The sequence below is a fragment of the Gadus morhua genome, chromosome 21 (assembly GCF_902167405.1).
Source record: "Gadus morhua chromosome 21, gadMor3.0, whole genome shotgun sequence".
NCBI lineage: Eukaryota > Metazoa > Chordata > Actinopteri > Gadiformes > Gadidae > Gadus > Gadus morhua.
The window spans coordinates 3,323,817-3,338,866 of record NC_044068.1 but is presented as its reverse complement, the minus strand read 5'-3'; the positions used below and the strand labels follow the sequence as shown (position 1 = coordinate 3,338,866).

Genomic DNA, 15,050 nt, shown 5'->3' with positions numbered 1-15,050 from the left:
CCAGTCTGAGACCGCCTGCGAGGTGTCTGCTAGCGAGGGGGCTCCTGTGCTCAGACAGAGGGAAGTGGATCCAAAGTAGGCACGTAGGAGAGGAAGTGTCCCCTGATGTGGCTCTCAGCTCTATGTCATTCTGCAAATCAACCATCGCCATGTCAACTCCAACTGGCAAAGCAAATACTTTTGGCTGCTAACTGCTCTACGTCAACGGGCAGTTGACATAATATATATAGTCCCAGTATAACCATTTATAATGTGTATAGTCCCAGTATAACCCTATATAACATGTATATTCCCAGTATAACCCTTTATAATATATATAGTCCCAGTATAACCATTGATAATATCTATAGTCCCAGTATAACCCTATACAACATGTATGGTCCCAGTATAACCCTATATTACATGTATGGTCCCAGTATAACACTACATAACATGTATAGTCCCAGTATAACACAATAACATGTATGGTCCCAGTATAACACTACATAACATGTATAGTCCCAGTATAACACAATAACATGTATGGTCCCAGTATAACCCTATATTACATGTATGGTCCCAGTATAACCCTATATAACATGTATAGTCCCAGTATAACCATATATAACATGTATGGTCCCAGTACCCTATATAACATGTATGGTCCCAGTATAACACTACATGGCTGCTAACTGCTCTATGTCAACGGGCAGTTGACATAATATATATAGTCCCAGTATAACCATTTATAATGTGTATAGTCCCAGTATAACCCTATATAACATGTATATTCCCAGTATAACCCTTTATAATATATATAGTCCCAGTATAACCATTGATAATATCTATAGTCCCAGTATAACCCTATACAACATGTATGGTCCCAGTATAACCCTATATTACATGTATGGTCCCAGTATAACCCTATATAACATGTATAGTCCCAGTATAACCCTATATATCATGTATGGTCCCAGTATAACCCTATATAACATGTATGGTCCCAGTATAACACTACATAACATGTATAGTCCCAGTATAACACAATAACATGTATGGTCCAAGTTTTCCCGCTGCCAACACAGAATCCCCCACGCACTCAAACACAACAATGCACACACTAAGAGACCTAACCACACATGTCAGCGTTCTATGGCCAGGGGTGTGGGTGTGTGTGTGTCTGAATAATAATGTACTGAATTGATATAGCGCTTTTCTAGACACTCAAAGACGCTTTACAGTGAAGGGGGGACCTCGCTAACCACCACCAGTGTGTAGCACCCACTCGGGTGATGCACGGCAGCCAATCTGCGCCAGAACGCTCACCACACACCAGCTTGAAGTGGAGACTGAAGGAATGAATGAGTCAGCCAATTATACAGGAGGATGATTAGGGGGCCAGATCGAATGAGCCTGGTTGGGCCAGGACGCCGGGGAAGCCCCTACTCTTTGGCGATAAGTGCCCTTTGATCTTTTATGACCTCAGTGAGTCAGGACCTCGGTTTTACGTCTCCTCCGAAGAACGGATAATCCTATTGATGTTACAATGTAACCCCAATCAGAATGCCTGAGATGTTGGGTGACTTGATGTTTGGCCTGCAAGCAGTGGATTGTAGCTGACTAGCAAGGCTGTAGCTTCACTGAACACAGACAGAGTGAGAGAGTGAGAGTGAGAGTGAGAGTGAGAGATTTAGAGACATTTAGAGAGATAAGTTGATAGAGAGAGTAATAGACAGATAGAGAGAGACAGATGGACAGATTGAGCCTGATAGAGGCAGCCAGCTAGAGTGTGTGTGTGTGTGTGTGTGTGTGTGTGTGTGTGTGTGTGTGTGTGTGTGTGTGTGTGTGTGTGTGTGTGTGTGTGTGGCGTTCCTGTGGTCTGATCCAGTGCTGAGGCAGCGATCCACTCATACAAAGACCTAATACACATACACACAGACACAACCACCAACCAGCATGAATACCAACACACACACAATCAAACACAGACCAGCTAGACTCTCTCTCTCAATCTCTGGTTTCAGAACTTGGAAAGGATTAATCTCAAGTTGTCGAGAGAGAGAGGAGTTTGGGAGCTTCCAGTCAACCTTCTTCTCAGTGATTGTTACATCCACACTGGACCTGTGTGTCTCTCTCTCTGTCTCTGAGAGAGAGAGAGAGAGAGAGAGAGAGAGAGAGAGAGAGAGAGAGAGAGAGAGAGAGAGAGAGAGAGAGAGAGAGAGAGAGAGAGAGAGAGAGAGAGAGAGAGAGAGAGAGAGAGAGAGAGAGAGAGAGAGAGAGAGAGAGAGAGAGAGAGAGAGAGAGAGAGAGAGAGAGACCTCCTCCACCAGGAATCTGCTGTCTATCAGTTCCAGGCCCCCAGTGCTCAGAGGTCACCGCACACGTGCAGAACATGCCCAGACGTACAAACAAACAAACACACACGAACATCGAGACATACCCACACAAGCATACATCCAAACAGACAAACACACCCATGATGGAGACTGAAGGACAATCTGGTGCTGGTAGAGACACACCCAACAATAGGGAGTGAGGAAGAGAGAGATTGAGAGAGGTAGAGAGGTAGAGAGAGAGAGAGGTAGAGAGAGAGAGAGAGAGGTAGAGGTAGAGGTAGAGGTAGAAGTAGAGGGAGAGGGAGAGGGAGAGGGAGAGGTACAGGTAGAGGTAAAGGTAGAGGGAGAGGGAGTGGGAGAGGAGAGAGAGAGAGAGAGAGAGAGAGAGAGTAGGGTGGTGCTGGTGAGGAGGAGAGCTGTAGTTATACAAGCGAGAGAAAGGCATCACCCTCTAAACTCTGGATTAGCCCGGAGAGACGATCATGTTTCGGCTAGTCCCTTTGTCGCGTCGCTGGGTGTTTGGTTCCTTTACCTTTTGTATGGGAAACAGTGGAGGAGGGGGGAGGGGGGAGGAGGGGGGGAGTTGATGTCGTCTCGCCAATAATGGTCGAGTTGGGAGGGTTCCAACCCGGTGAACAATAAGCAGCGCTGAGCCGGTTAACCGCCTTAAACGGAACGGACAAACCTCCAGCGTTCAGGTCAGGTTAGGTTCCGAGGAGTAGGGTGAAGTCATCACTAAGAGTTATGATGTCATCACTTAGGGTTTGGGTGAAGTCATCACTTAGGGTTAAGGTGGTGTCATCGTTTAGGGTGATGTCATTAGTTAGGGTTAAGTTGATGTCATTGGTTAGGGTTAGGGTGATGTCATTGGTTAGGGTTAGGGTGATGTCATTGGTTAGGGTTAGGGTGATGTCATCGGTTAGAGTTAGGGTGATTTCATTGGTTAGGCCGTTAGGGTGATGCCATTAGTTAGGGTTAAGTTGATGTCATTAGTTAGAGTTAGGGTGATTTCATTGGTTAGGCCGTTAGGGTGATGTCATTAGTTAGGGTGATGTCATTAGTTAGGATTTTAGGGTGATGTCATTGGTTAGGGTGAGGGTGATGTCATCGGTTAGGGTTAGGGTGATTTCATTGGTTAGGGTGATGTCATTGGTTAGATTTAGGGTGATGTCCTTAGTTAGGATTAGGGTGATGTCATTGGTTAGGGTTAGGATGATGTCATCGGTTAGGGTTAGGGTGATTTCATTGGTCAGGGTGATGTCATTGGTTAGATTTAGGGTGATGTCATTGGTTAGGGTTAGGGTGATGTCATTGGTTAGCGTTAGGGCGATGTCCTCAGATAGGGCCCTCAGGACATCAGGGAGGCTGTTGACAACGTTGCAAGCTTAGCACAAGACTAAATGCAAAGTAATGATCACAAGGTCAATTTCCATTTCAAGGTTTCTTTGAACAGAGGTATGTCATCTTTATCTGGCTTCTGCTTGGAGCCACTTTAACATTTAAATAGGACTGCACCTAGCTCATGTGACCGTCCTGCCCTACCTGTCTTCCCATCCCGTGGCTGAACCCACAGGGCTCTCTGGGAAGTACAGAGCGGGAAAGAGAGTACAGGAAAGTGTCTAATCCATAGGCCACTGCAGGGAAACAAGTTGCTCATTCATAATATATCTCCGTCTATATTGTTGTTCAAAACAGCATTCCCCTTTTAATTCTCCAAACATACTCTTCATCAAGAACATCTTTTTGCAAAGATGTTGGTAGCATGATAGTGAAGTTCACCTCTGCACACACAAGAGAAACCTCAGCTGAACACTCCGAGTGGGCAGGAAGTTACAGAACGCACCAGCCAGAGCCCGGTCTTCATAACAGGGAGGTAAGGCCACCCTCCCCCTGAACCTACCGCTGCAGGTGAAGTCCCACCATGAACACAAGACGGCTTCTCAACCTTCGGGTTGGTTAGGTTAGGGTTCGGGTCCGGGTTAGGGTTAACCTTGCTCCCCGTGTGGCAACAGGTGTGTTTCTACACCTTTGTGTTTCCAGTGGTAAACAAAAAAGACAATATTGTGTCAGTACATTGGTCTGGTCAGCTGGGCGTGGACGGGGTCCTGACGAGCCTGTGGTTACTGAGTGTTCAGAGAGCAGAGGGGGAGCAGGGCGTGGCAATCAAAGGAAGTCCCAGGTTTACTTCCCCATGCAGATAAGGTGTGCCTTTGAGCCCAACAGGGAAGTCCCGTCTTCGTAGCTCAGTGGGACAACAGATCATACAGAAGGGTTTCATTAACAGTGGACAGGACTCATTTAGTATTTTTAACGGTCAGACGTACTACCCATCGCCCGCCAGTGCTGGCCCAACCAAGACGGTCAAACAAATGCATCATTGACAAGAGAAACTAGATATTTAGTTAGCATAACTTGAATTAACATGAATAGACAATTCAAAAGGAATACGTAACATTATAACCTACACAAGTTAACACAGTGTTGCCATTGTAATGTTGGGGACAACGGATACTGGCAGGTCCACCCAGTTCCCTAAGGGGTTCACGTTGTTGGTACAGTCCAGCCTGTCCGACCCCTCAGGGGGTGATGTTAAGACATCAAGTCCTCAATCACGGAATCTGGTATCGATAAGCTATCTTAACGTAACATCAGGTGTGAATTAGGGTTAGGGCATTCTGTCATTAAGCAGTGAAACAAAACCACAAGCTGTATTCTTCGGTATTAGTTGTATAGTTATCTAATTGTTAAGTGAGTAGCTTGTTATATGCTATGTCAGTGGCTGTTGGTGATATGTTAATGTGATATGTTAATGTTTATATGTAGGCTATGCAACAGAAAAACCAGCTATTCTGAGGGTTTTACGTCCAGTAGAAAGAGAGGGGGGGCTGATTTTCTGGTCCCACAACATCCCGGTCACATGAGACAGGAACCCATAACCTTTCACCCCAGCCCTCGGACAGTCCCACTCGACGCAGGCTTTTCCGGTAGGATATCTCCCATGATGCAGGGCTTTACCGCCCCACCGCAACCCTCGCTGTCCTACCCTCCCACGCGGAACTGCACCCAGTTCCAGATCATCAGAGGAGGAGGTGACCACCGCTGAGTCACTAGAGAAATGGCGATAGATGATCTCAAATGGCGAGGTTGTGGTTCGTAAGCGGAGCTTTGCATATCATTTGACAACAAAAAGGAAAAAAGCCAAGCCTTCAGGTGGAGGCCAGCGGCCCGTCCCTCTGATGTCTCTGTCAACGCGCTGCATTTGAATTGCAAATGGGACGCGAGCCTGAGTTCACCAAACAGCCCTGAAACAACACACTCCCCTTAGACACACTCATCCTGGTGCGCACACACACAAAACAGCCAACATGCCTGCAACAACACACTCCCCTTAGCGGACTCATCCTGGTGTACACACACACACACACACACACACACACACACACACACACACACAAAGCAGCCAACATGCCCTGCAACAACACACTCCTCTTAGACACACGCACACACACACTTGCATGAACACTTACACACGTCACAATTTCACATGACAAGCAAACCGACACCCACGCACGCATGTACACACACATGTACGGACACACTCGTACGCTAGCCCACAGATGTACATACGCATCTATCACCACACACACACACACACACTATGCTAGACCGAAGACACACAAACACAGCTCAACCATCATTCGACAGTTAAGTCAGGGGCAGTAAACTGTGCCTTCGCATCATCCGACCTTTGACCCTATAACCCTGGGCACACATTTCGTCTTCAGTGGCAATCAAACGCTTCCTTTAGTTCAATGATTTGCAATCAACCGATTTCTGTGGCTCACCTTTGAACGGAAGGGTTTCCAAAACGTTTGGGGAAAAATAATATTGGATATTAACAGGACATATGAACTACTAGGTTTCAGTGTGTGATTCAAACTAATTGAATCATAAACTATATTTATATGGACACCCGTAAGTTAATGATTATCTCCTATATTTTGTTGGGATAAGAAGAGTGCTGATAATGATTAACCAGCCTCCCAGCCGGTGGTAAATGACATTCATTAAACAAATCCTTGTTTCTTCTGATATATATATGTAGTCAAATAACGTGCCCTTATGAGACAGACGATGGGCATTCAGCAGAGCGTAAAGACCCTGCGCTCTCTCGTTGGGAATCTTGGCCTTAATCTGCCGTTCCCCAGCGGCGCTTTAGGTCTCCCGTCTGATAATTAATCACTGCTTTGCCTTTTTGCATAATCCAGACTGCAACGAGCTGATACAGTGAGTGCACAGTCAGGAGCGGGCGACGCGTCCGACACAGAACCGCCAAGGCCCCAGCCGCTAACATCACCACGGAAACACACACACACACACACACACACACACACACACACACACACACACACACACACACACACACACACACACACACACACACACACACACACACACACACACACACACACACACACACACACACACACACACACGTTGATATGAAAGTGATTGACTATCGTACATCTGCGTAGGGTTAGTAGTGTTAGGTAAGTAAGGTTAGTAAGGTTAGTAGGCTGAGGGTTAGGGTTAGTAGGGGTAGGGTTAGTAGAGTTAGTGTTAGTAGGGGTAGTGTTAGTAGGGGTAGGGTTAGTAGGGGTAGGGTTAGTGTTAGTAGGGTGAGGGTTAGTGTTAGTAGGGTTATTGTCAGTAGGGTTAGTGTTAATAGGGGTAGTGTTATTAAGGTTAGTAGGGTTAGTAGGGGTAGGGTTAGGGTTAAGGAGTTTAGGTGTGAAGGGTGTAACAGAGTCCACATGAAGGGTTAGGGTTAGGACAACATCACAACTTCAACATCAGCCGGATGAAGCCAAAATGGATAAGGTCCCCAAAACTAATCTACTAATTACTACTAACTAATATAATATACTGCTGATCTTCAATCAATCAATCAATCCGAATGAGATGATCGGTGTTAAGTTGGATTTCTTCTAAATGTATACATATTAAATCGGCACCAAAAGATCTTCCGTTAAAGCACTGGACATTATTGGAGCGCATCACTGGATGAACTCTCCATTGTTCGCTCCTCTCTGAAGCGCCGCCCCCTTATCCCTGTGGCACCTATGATTGGCTGCACGCCCCGTCCGTCTCCCTACTGGGCGTTGGACCCCGCATCTTATTAGGGACCAGCGAGATTTCTCCATTTTCCAGCTCGTCTGCGGCAACACAGTAACAAACTGGGATTTTTATTACTTCTCTGCACTTGGCGGTATTCTCTGCGAATTGTTAACAATTCATCGCCGCCATTTGGACTGCTTCGCTTTTCTTCTTGCATTTTACTTTCCTGAGGGGAATATCGGCAGAGCTCCACCGAGAAGATCCGCTCAGTCTTTGTTCCTCCGTGGATCGCTCAGCTCTTTGTTGAGGACAGCATGGGAGCGGCTCTCTCCAGGGCGGCGGCGAAGGCAGAGAAGCCGGGAGACGCAGCAGTGTCTCCGGCCAAAGCCAACGGACAGGTCGGTACCATTTCATGTTGATTAATTGATGTCCCATAATTGTCAATTAATGTTTGATTTACCACCACGTGCAGGTTAATCAATGCTACTGTAGTCCATTTGGCTCAAACGCACAGCCGTGCGTAATTTTGGATCGATGGGATGGTTAGAATTTCTTCAATATGAGAGATGGGTTAGATGCTCTATAAAACATCCAACCGCTTTATTGTGAAGTATCAACAGTTGACCGCTTTAATTCAAACCATTGACCAAAGTACAGAAAGCTCGGCTCGACGGCACACATTAGGCGATCGGGCGGATGTGTTGTGCGGTCCTGTCGGGTCGAGTCTCTAGTCCTTTGTTAGACGAAGCTTTTTTAGTTCCAAAGATGAGCAGAGATTCCAATACTGCACTACTGACATAAGTGTTGATCACACATGACCGCGAAGCATTTGATCAGTGGTTTGGCTTAGAATCCGTCGCTTTATGGACATGAAAAGTTTGATTGAGTAGACAATGGGTGCACCACGCCTTGCGAGGGAGGCTGTGGAGATGCAGCCTCCATCACGTAGAGCTGAGGTCGTCCTGCACTTGGTTCCAAGCAACATGGGTCAAAGGATAACATTACTCTGAAGTGCTTGGTGGTTTTGGGAGTAAAATGCTAATGGATTCCTACCAAGCGTCTGTGTTTTAACGGGCAGATGCCCGCGTTGGCGCTCCGTCGTGGGCAACCGGGCGGGCATGGACCCCTTGCGATGGAGTCGAGGCACTGCGTTAACATCTCTCGGGTCGGGAGCCTGTGTTTTTTCTTCAATCAGCCGTGTTGATTGAGACAAGCGAGTTTGCAAGGCTCTCCAAACGCTCGCATAGCGATACCGAAAAGAGACGATTGAGAATAAACGGGTTGGAAGTTAAACGCTGGAAACAACCGAACAGCCGGTTCCTCGCGGTGTGGCGGAGGCAGCAGCGTGGTGTCTACCGCCCCCTGCGGTATGAACCAGGTATTAACCCTGTTTCTGTCTGCAGGAAAACGGCCATGTGAAGGCGAACGGGGACTCCTCCCCAGCAGAGGAGCTGCAGGTCAACGGTAAAGCGGCGGTCGAGGAGGTCCAGAAGGAGGAGGAGGTGACGGCAGAGGTGGCGGCTGCTGCTGCCGAGGCGGCGCCGGCCGCTAACGGCGACAAGGTGGAGGGCGAGGCGGTGGAGGGCGAGGCGGAGGTGAAGGCCGACGAGGCGGCCGCCACGCCCTCCTCCAGCACCGAGACCCCCAAGAAGAAGAAGAAGAGGTTCTCCTTCAAGAAGTCCTTCAAGCTGAGCGGCTTCTCCTTGAGGAAGACCAAGAAGGAGACGGGAGAAGGAGGCGAGGAGGAGGCGGCGGGCGAGGAGGAGGCCAAGAAGGAGGCCGCGGACGGAGGCGAGGAGGCCGCGGACGGAGGCGAGGAGGCCAAGCCCGCCGAGGGAGAGGCCGCCGCCTCCTCCGCCGTGGACGGAGGAGAGAAGGTGGAGGAGGAGGAGAAGGCCGCCGGCCCCGCTGAGGCTAAACCCGAAGAGGCTGCGGAGAAGCCGGCCGAGGAGGCCAAAGTGGAGGAGGAGGAGGAGGCCCCGAAGGTGGAGGCTGCCCCTGCAGAGGTGGAGGCCCAGAAGGTGGAGGCCCAGACGGAGGCGGTGGCGTCGGAGGCGGCGGCGGCGGCGGAGGAGTAAACTCCGGCTACCGGACAACGAACCACAACGACGATGGAAGAAGGGAGACGAAGAAGAGATAATCAAAGAACATTCCCCTGTTGGGGTGACGGGCGACGCCATCTTGGCTGAGGAGGACTTGTCGACCACCAGGGATACTTTAAAGCTTTTCTTTCCTTTTCTTTAAGGCCCCATCCCACCCCCCCTCCCCCCCCCCCCTACACAAAGCCCCCGTGCTCCTGGGGCGGCTTCAGAAACATACAACAGAAAGTCACACTCTGCCATATTTGTTTTGCGTCAGTATTACTTTCTGATTTCCCTCCTTTTATACAGAAATGTAAAACCTATCAACGTGTATGGAGCGGGCGGGGTAGACGGGTGGGGGTAGATGATGATGGGGGGGGGGGGGGGGGGGGGCAGGCCAGGCTATTACCTAGAGAATAGTCTTAGGGGGCCGCCCCACAACACTAAGACCTTTCAACAACCACTAGACTAGATCCTATCCACCTCAACCAGCGCCACCGTAGCGTTACCTTCAGATCCTAGAAATACTAAATATGTAAAGGCTGATTTATGACCTTAGGGAGAGAAAAAGTATGTAAGTATGTATAGGCAGGGTGATTTTAACTGTGATTATATGAGTCTTGAATACACACAGGTTTTGTACCGATCAGATTCATCTGGGGAATAAAAAACGCGAACCAAGCTGTGAGGGGCGTTACTGTTTATATACTGTGGTAATGTTTTAAATACAGCGACCGCTTTTTCAGTCTTTGACAAAATTTATCAGATGCCATGTTTGTAGCATCTCGTCATTTTTCCTTTTGTAAATACAGGAGAAGCTTTGACCAATTTGACGTAGAGATGGAATGTAACTTTGCTTACAAAAAATTGCTATTGAACTCCTCGCTTAAAGGTGTTCTAATTTTCTGTGAGCACACTGAAAGCAAACAATAAATGTGAATAAAATTTGAAAAAAAAGTTTTTTGCCTTTATTCCTGGGTGGGAGAAATTAATTGAATCATAAATGATTGGGTACATTTTATAAGATATGAGACTGCCATCTTCAAAATGGAGCGCCAATTGCGCTCCATTTTGAAGTTGATAACATTAAAAATAGTCTTGGAATGGAAATGGACCGAACCCTGAAAGACTTCAGGTAACCGCATGGATGCCAGGACTTAAGCTTGCTTTCTATTAGACCTGCTAGTTACATTGAGCATACTACATTTTAAAGTCCATCGCACCATTAGTGGTGTTATTATGGGATGCAGTATGGAGCACAACAGTGACCGTCCCCATTTGGAACGGCTCTGGTTCAGGAAGTAAATTTCACATTCATTTTCTCTGATATTAGAGAGGTTGCTAAGACAGTGTATATATAAAAAGGAATGTAGTGCTTTTTAAATGCGAATAAAAAATGGTTTATATACACTTTTCTTTAACTTGTGGCATCTACAGGAGCATATACCTTCGTTCAAAATCCCTTGGCTCGCGGTATGCGTTTGGACGGTAAAGACATGGCTTTTTAGCAAACCCTCCATGCAGAATATGAATGGGAATTTCAAATGTCTGACCACAGAAACTCTTTAAAAGAGACGTTTTAGTTTCGCCTAGTGGATGCGTCAAGTCTAAAACACAGACCCACTGCTCAGTTATCACTTCAATGGAGGACCAATAAGGACCTCGTACAACCCACTGCTCACCTCAGATGTTGCGTTCACCTCCTGAACGGCTGATGACCTCATGCTCTGACGGTTGACGTCATTAACTGAAACCACCTGCAAAAGACATTTCGACCAGGGGCCAGAAGGGGTCAGCAAAACTCCATATATTATAAATATTATCTCGCGCTAGCTAGAGTGTAAATGAAGTCGTTATACTTAAAACACTAGACAGTTTAGTATACATATTAAAATGTGCTATAATGTTGGTGTAGTTCTTCTGAAGACACTAGACAGTGTAGTATAAATATTTACATGCTACAATGTTTAATGTAGTCGTAAAAATGGAATTAACCAGAAAAAAACCTTAAACTTGAATAGTCTTCAACCTGAGACTTTCGGCACAGGAGAAAGAAAGGTTTGAAATTCTTCGGAAAACGTAGACGTCTCCATTTTTCTTCCTTTGGATAGATGAAACTCTCCAACAGGTAGGTAATGACCGTGTTTAAAGGCCTGGGTCCACACGATGTCCCTCTACCCCCATGCCTTACCGACCCCAGACCGTGAAGCAGGCCTACCTATGATGTGAGCTTCAGTGTTGGTCCTGGTGGGGGGTGATAAGGGAGCTCGGATGGGTCTGTGTGTTGGCTTCTCTCCTTCAGACTACTGATAAGAACTGAACGTCTGGGCTCTCAGCTGTTCCACTGAAGCAGCGGATTGCCGACTCTCTGGCTCCCTCCGGGGGCGGACGCTTACACAAGAATAACGTACACGATATTATCAAATCTTTTATTATTAAATGCTAAATATCAACGTTATCATCAAATTACAGGGCTGTTGCACATTTCAACTACGTGATCATTTTTACTCTAAAAAAAACCCATACATTTATTTTCCAGAAAAGGAAGAGAAATATTTAAAGGCGACATATTATACCAACATTATACCGAGAGTGTGATTAGCAGTTTTGAAAACCTGCCTCTTCTGACATCACAAGTGGGCGTGGCCAGCACACTAGATGGACTCACCCACTTGTGATGTCAGAAGAGGCAGGTATTCAAAACGCCTTGTAACAGCTAATCCTACTCACACCTGGTGGTATAATATGTCACCTTTGACCCTGAGTATTGGGACATATTAGGGAGTGTTGGAGCAAACCATTTACTTCAATAATAAATATCATGCTTCAGATCTGTAGTGGGCGGAGCTCCGACAGCAGTGGGCGTAAGGAGGGACTTTCAAAATAAAAGTCTCCAAAAATCAGGCAGTGCTGGCCGGCTCAGTCTTCACACTGGAGAGAGAACGAACACACATACACACAAAATATTATGTCTATACAGAAGATTATAATCAGTTATTCTGATTATAATGAATCCATGTCTGAGTCACTGAATAAGTTCAGACGTCCACTAGTGTAAATGTAGTAGATGGGATGTTGTCTGGTTGTGACAGGGTTAATGTGATTGTGACAGGGTTAATGTGGTTGTGACAGGGTTACTGTGGTTGTGACAGGGTTACTGTGGTTGTGACAGGGTTAATGTGGTTGTGACAGGCTGCAGGTGTTCACCTCTTGGTGTCCATCTTCTCATCAGTAGCTTCTTTCGTTTGGTCCTCCTCCATGACGTCTGGAGGGACGAAAAGGTGCGCGGTTGTCAAGTTTACAGACATTTTATTTGCAAAAAGAAAAAGAGGACGGTCACTGAGAGGTGCTCGTCTGGGTTAGGGTCAGACCTCCACTCAGAGACCCAGCTGGGGTCACCGCACACATCTAGTATCACCATGATCACCACCCCTCTGCCCCAAGCCCCGCCCATCCCTCTAGGGAGGCCCCCGATTGGACCTCGGACTGACCGGGTTTCTTGTCCTCCAGCTCCTCCTCCACTCGGGGTCGCTTGGCTCCCTTCTTGTGATTGGCTGCGTTCCTCCTAGCTCCTCCCTCTCCCTCGTCCTCAGAGTCGGAGAACTCCTCGTCACACACGATCCTTTTGTCTGAGGCGCGGACTACACACACACACACACACACACACACACACACACACACGGCATCAGTATGCAGCTGCAGAAGGAGAAGACCCTACAGTTGGCCCTCAGAGACTCTGGAGGGCCCTCGGAGACAGTGAGGGCCCTCAAAGAGGACGCGAGGCTCACTGGAGACGCGCGTGTCGGGGTCGTCTGCGTCCTCGTCCACGATGTCGTCGGGGATGGCGTCCTCTGGCACCGCCTGCATCTGGACGCCCGGCGCGTGCGGCAGCATCCGCAGGTTCTCAAACAACCGCTGCCTGCAGGAGCCAATCACAACGGCCAGATCAAAACCGCTGCCTGCAGGAGCCAATCACAACGGCCAGATCAAAACCGCTGCCTGCAGGAGCCAATGAAAACTCCTGATCCACACCCAAGATGTTCAACCAATCAAATGCTGATGTTATGGTACCCCTAATGGGTCCCATGCTACGGTCCTAAACACTGTGACCCTAACAGAACGCGCTGGCCGAGCTCTGACACCATCAGAGGAACCGGAGCCTCACTTGATCTTGTCCGTGTACTCGGTCGTGTTCTGGTTGGTCATGTTGGACGGGCTGATGTGCAGCTTGAAGTCAGGTCCGAAGTACTCAAAGTAGTCGTTGTACGGGAGTTCTGGAGACAGAGAACCTCGTTAGTTCGGGAGACACAGAACCTCGTTAGCTCAGGGGAAACAGAACCTCGTTAGCTCTGGGGAAACAGAACCTCGTTAGCTCTGGGGAAACAGAACCTCGTTAGCTCTGGGGAAACAGAACCTCGTTAGCTCAGGGGAAACAGAACCTCGTTAGCTCAGGGGAAACAGAACCTCGTTAGCTCAGGGGAAACAGAACCTCGTTAGCTCAGGGGAAACAGAACCTCGTTAGCTCAGGGGAAACAGAACCTCGTTAGCTCAGGGGAAACAGAACCTCGTTAGCTCAGGGGAAACAGAACCTCGTTAGCTCAGGGGACAGACAGAACCTCGTTGGCTCAGGGGACAGACAGAACCTCGTTGGCTCAGGGGACAGACAGAACCTCGTTAGTTCAGGAGACACAGAACCTCGTTAGTTCGGGAGACACAGAACCTCGTTAGTTCAGGGAGCCACAGAACCTCGTTAGTTCGGGAGACACAGAACCTCGTTAGTTCGGGAGACACAGAACCTCGTTAGTTCAGGAGACACAGAACCTCGTTAGTTCAGGAGACACAGAACCTCGTTAGTTCAGGAGCCACAGAACCTCGTTAGTTCAGGGGAACCCGAACCTCGTTAGTTCGGGAGACACAGAACCTCGTTAGTTCAGGAGACACAGAACCTCGTTAGTTCAGGAGACACAGAACCTCGTTAGTTCAGGAGACACAGAACCTCGTTAGTTCAGGAGACACAGAACCTCTTTAGCCCAGATAAAGACGCATTAGCAGAGCTGTGACAGACTCTCACAACACTGGTCTGAAGCAGAACCATGGCCATTTAAACGATCTACACATCAGATTATAAGGCGGGCTTCCATCTATTATGGGATGTGGATGGACCCACCGTCGGGGATCTCGGTATCCAGGGCGACGGCCGTCTCGTAGGTCCAGCAGCGGGCCACGTTCCTGATGGTGTAGCCCCCGCCCCCCAGCATCAGCATGGGCAGGTTGAACGACTTCATGTACTCCACACAGCGGGCGTGACCTGGGGGGGGGGGTTCACCGCACAGGGGGAGTCAGACACTGAACGTCCCGGGGCCTACAGAGCCATCAGGGGCCCCCAGAGATGTCCGGGGCCCCCAGAGCTGTCCGGGGCCCCAGAGCTGTCCAGGGCCCCCAGCGGTCCAGGTCAGTGCTTACCACGGATGGACAGGTTGAAGCAGCCCAGACGGTCTCCAGAGAGCGAGTCGGCCCCACACTGCAGCACCACCGC

General features: G+C 48.4%; 2 protein-coding genes across 2 annotated transcripts; one reads left to right on the top strand and one right to left on the bottom strand.

Annotated features, from left to right (window-relative positions):
• Window positions 1–7,486: 7,486 nt before the first annotated feature.
• Window positions 7,487–10,474, top strand: marcksa (myristoylated alanine-rich protein kinase C substrate a). The gene is made up of 2 exons (XM_030345435.1): window positions 7,487–7,831; window positions 8,837–10,474. The coding sequence occupies exons 1-2, from the start codon at window positions 7,748–7,750 to the stop codon at window positions 9,509–9,511; spliced, it is 759 nt and encodes a 252-aa protein (XP_030201295.1). The 5' UTR covers window positions 7,487–7,747; the 3' UTR covers window positions 9,512–10,474.
• Window positions 10,475–11,929: 1,455 nt separating this feature from the next.
• On the bottom strand, window positions 11,930–15,050 carry LOC115534445 (histone deacetylase 2; the record flags this gene model as incomplete). The annotated part of the gene is given in 7 exon segments (XM_030345434.1): window positions 11,930–12,445; window positions 12,722–12,779; window positions 13,006–13,155; window positions 13,303–13,433; window positions 13,680–13,788; window positions 14,682–14,822; window positions 14,978–15,050. Coding segments are annotated over 7 exon segments (693 nt in total), but the record flags the coding sequence as incomplete, so codon positions are not given.

What these genes read in the sequence shown, in the direction of transcription:
- marcksa (XM_030345435.1), top strand. Translation starts at nt 7,748, where the DNA reads ATGGGAGCGGCTCTCTCCAGGGCGGCGGCGAAGGCAGAGAAGCCGGGA. An exon ending in CGGCCAAAGCCAACGGACAG is followed by an intron (nt 7,832 to 8,836) that starts GTCGGTACCATT and finishes TTCTGTCTGCAG; the next exon opens with GAAAACGGCCATGTGAAGGC.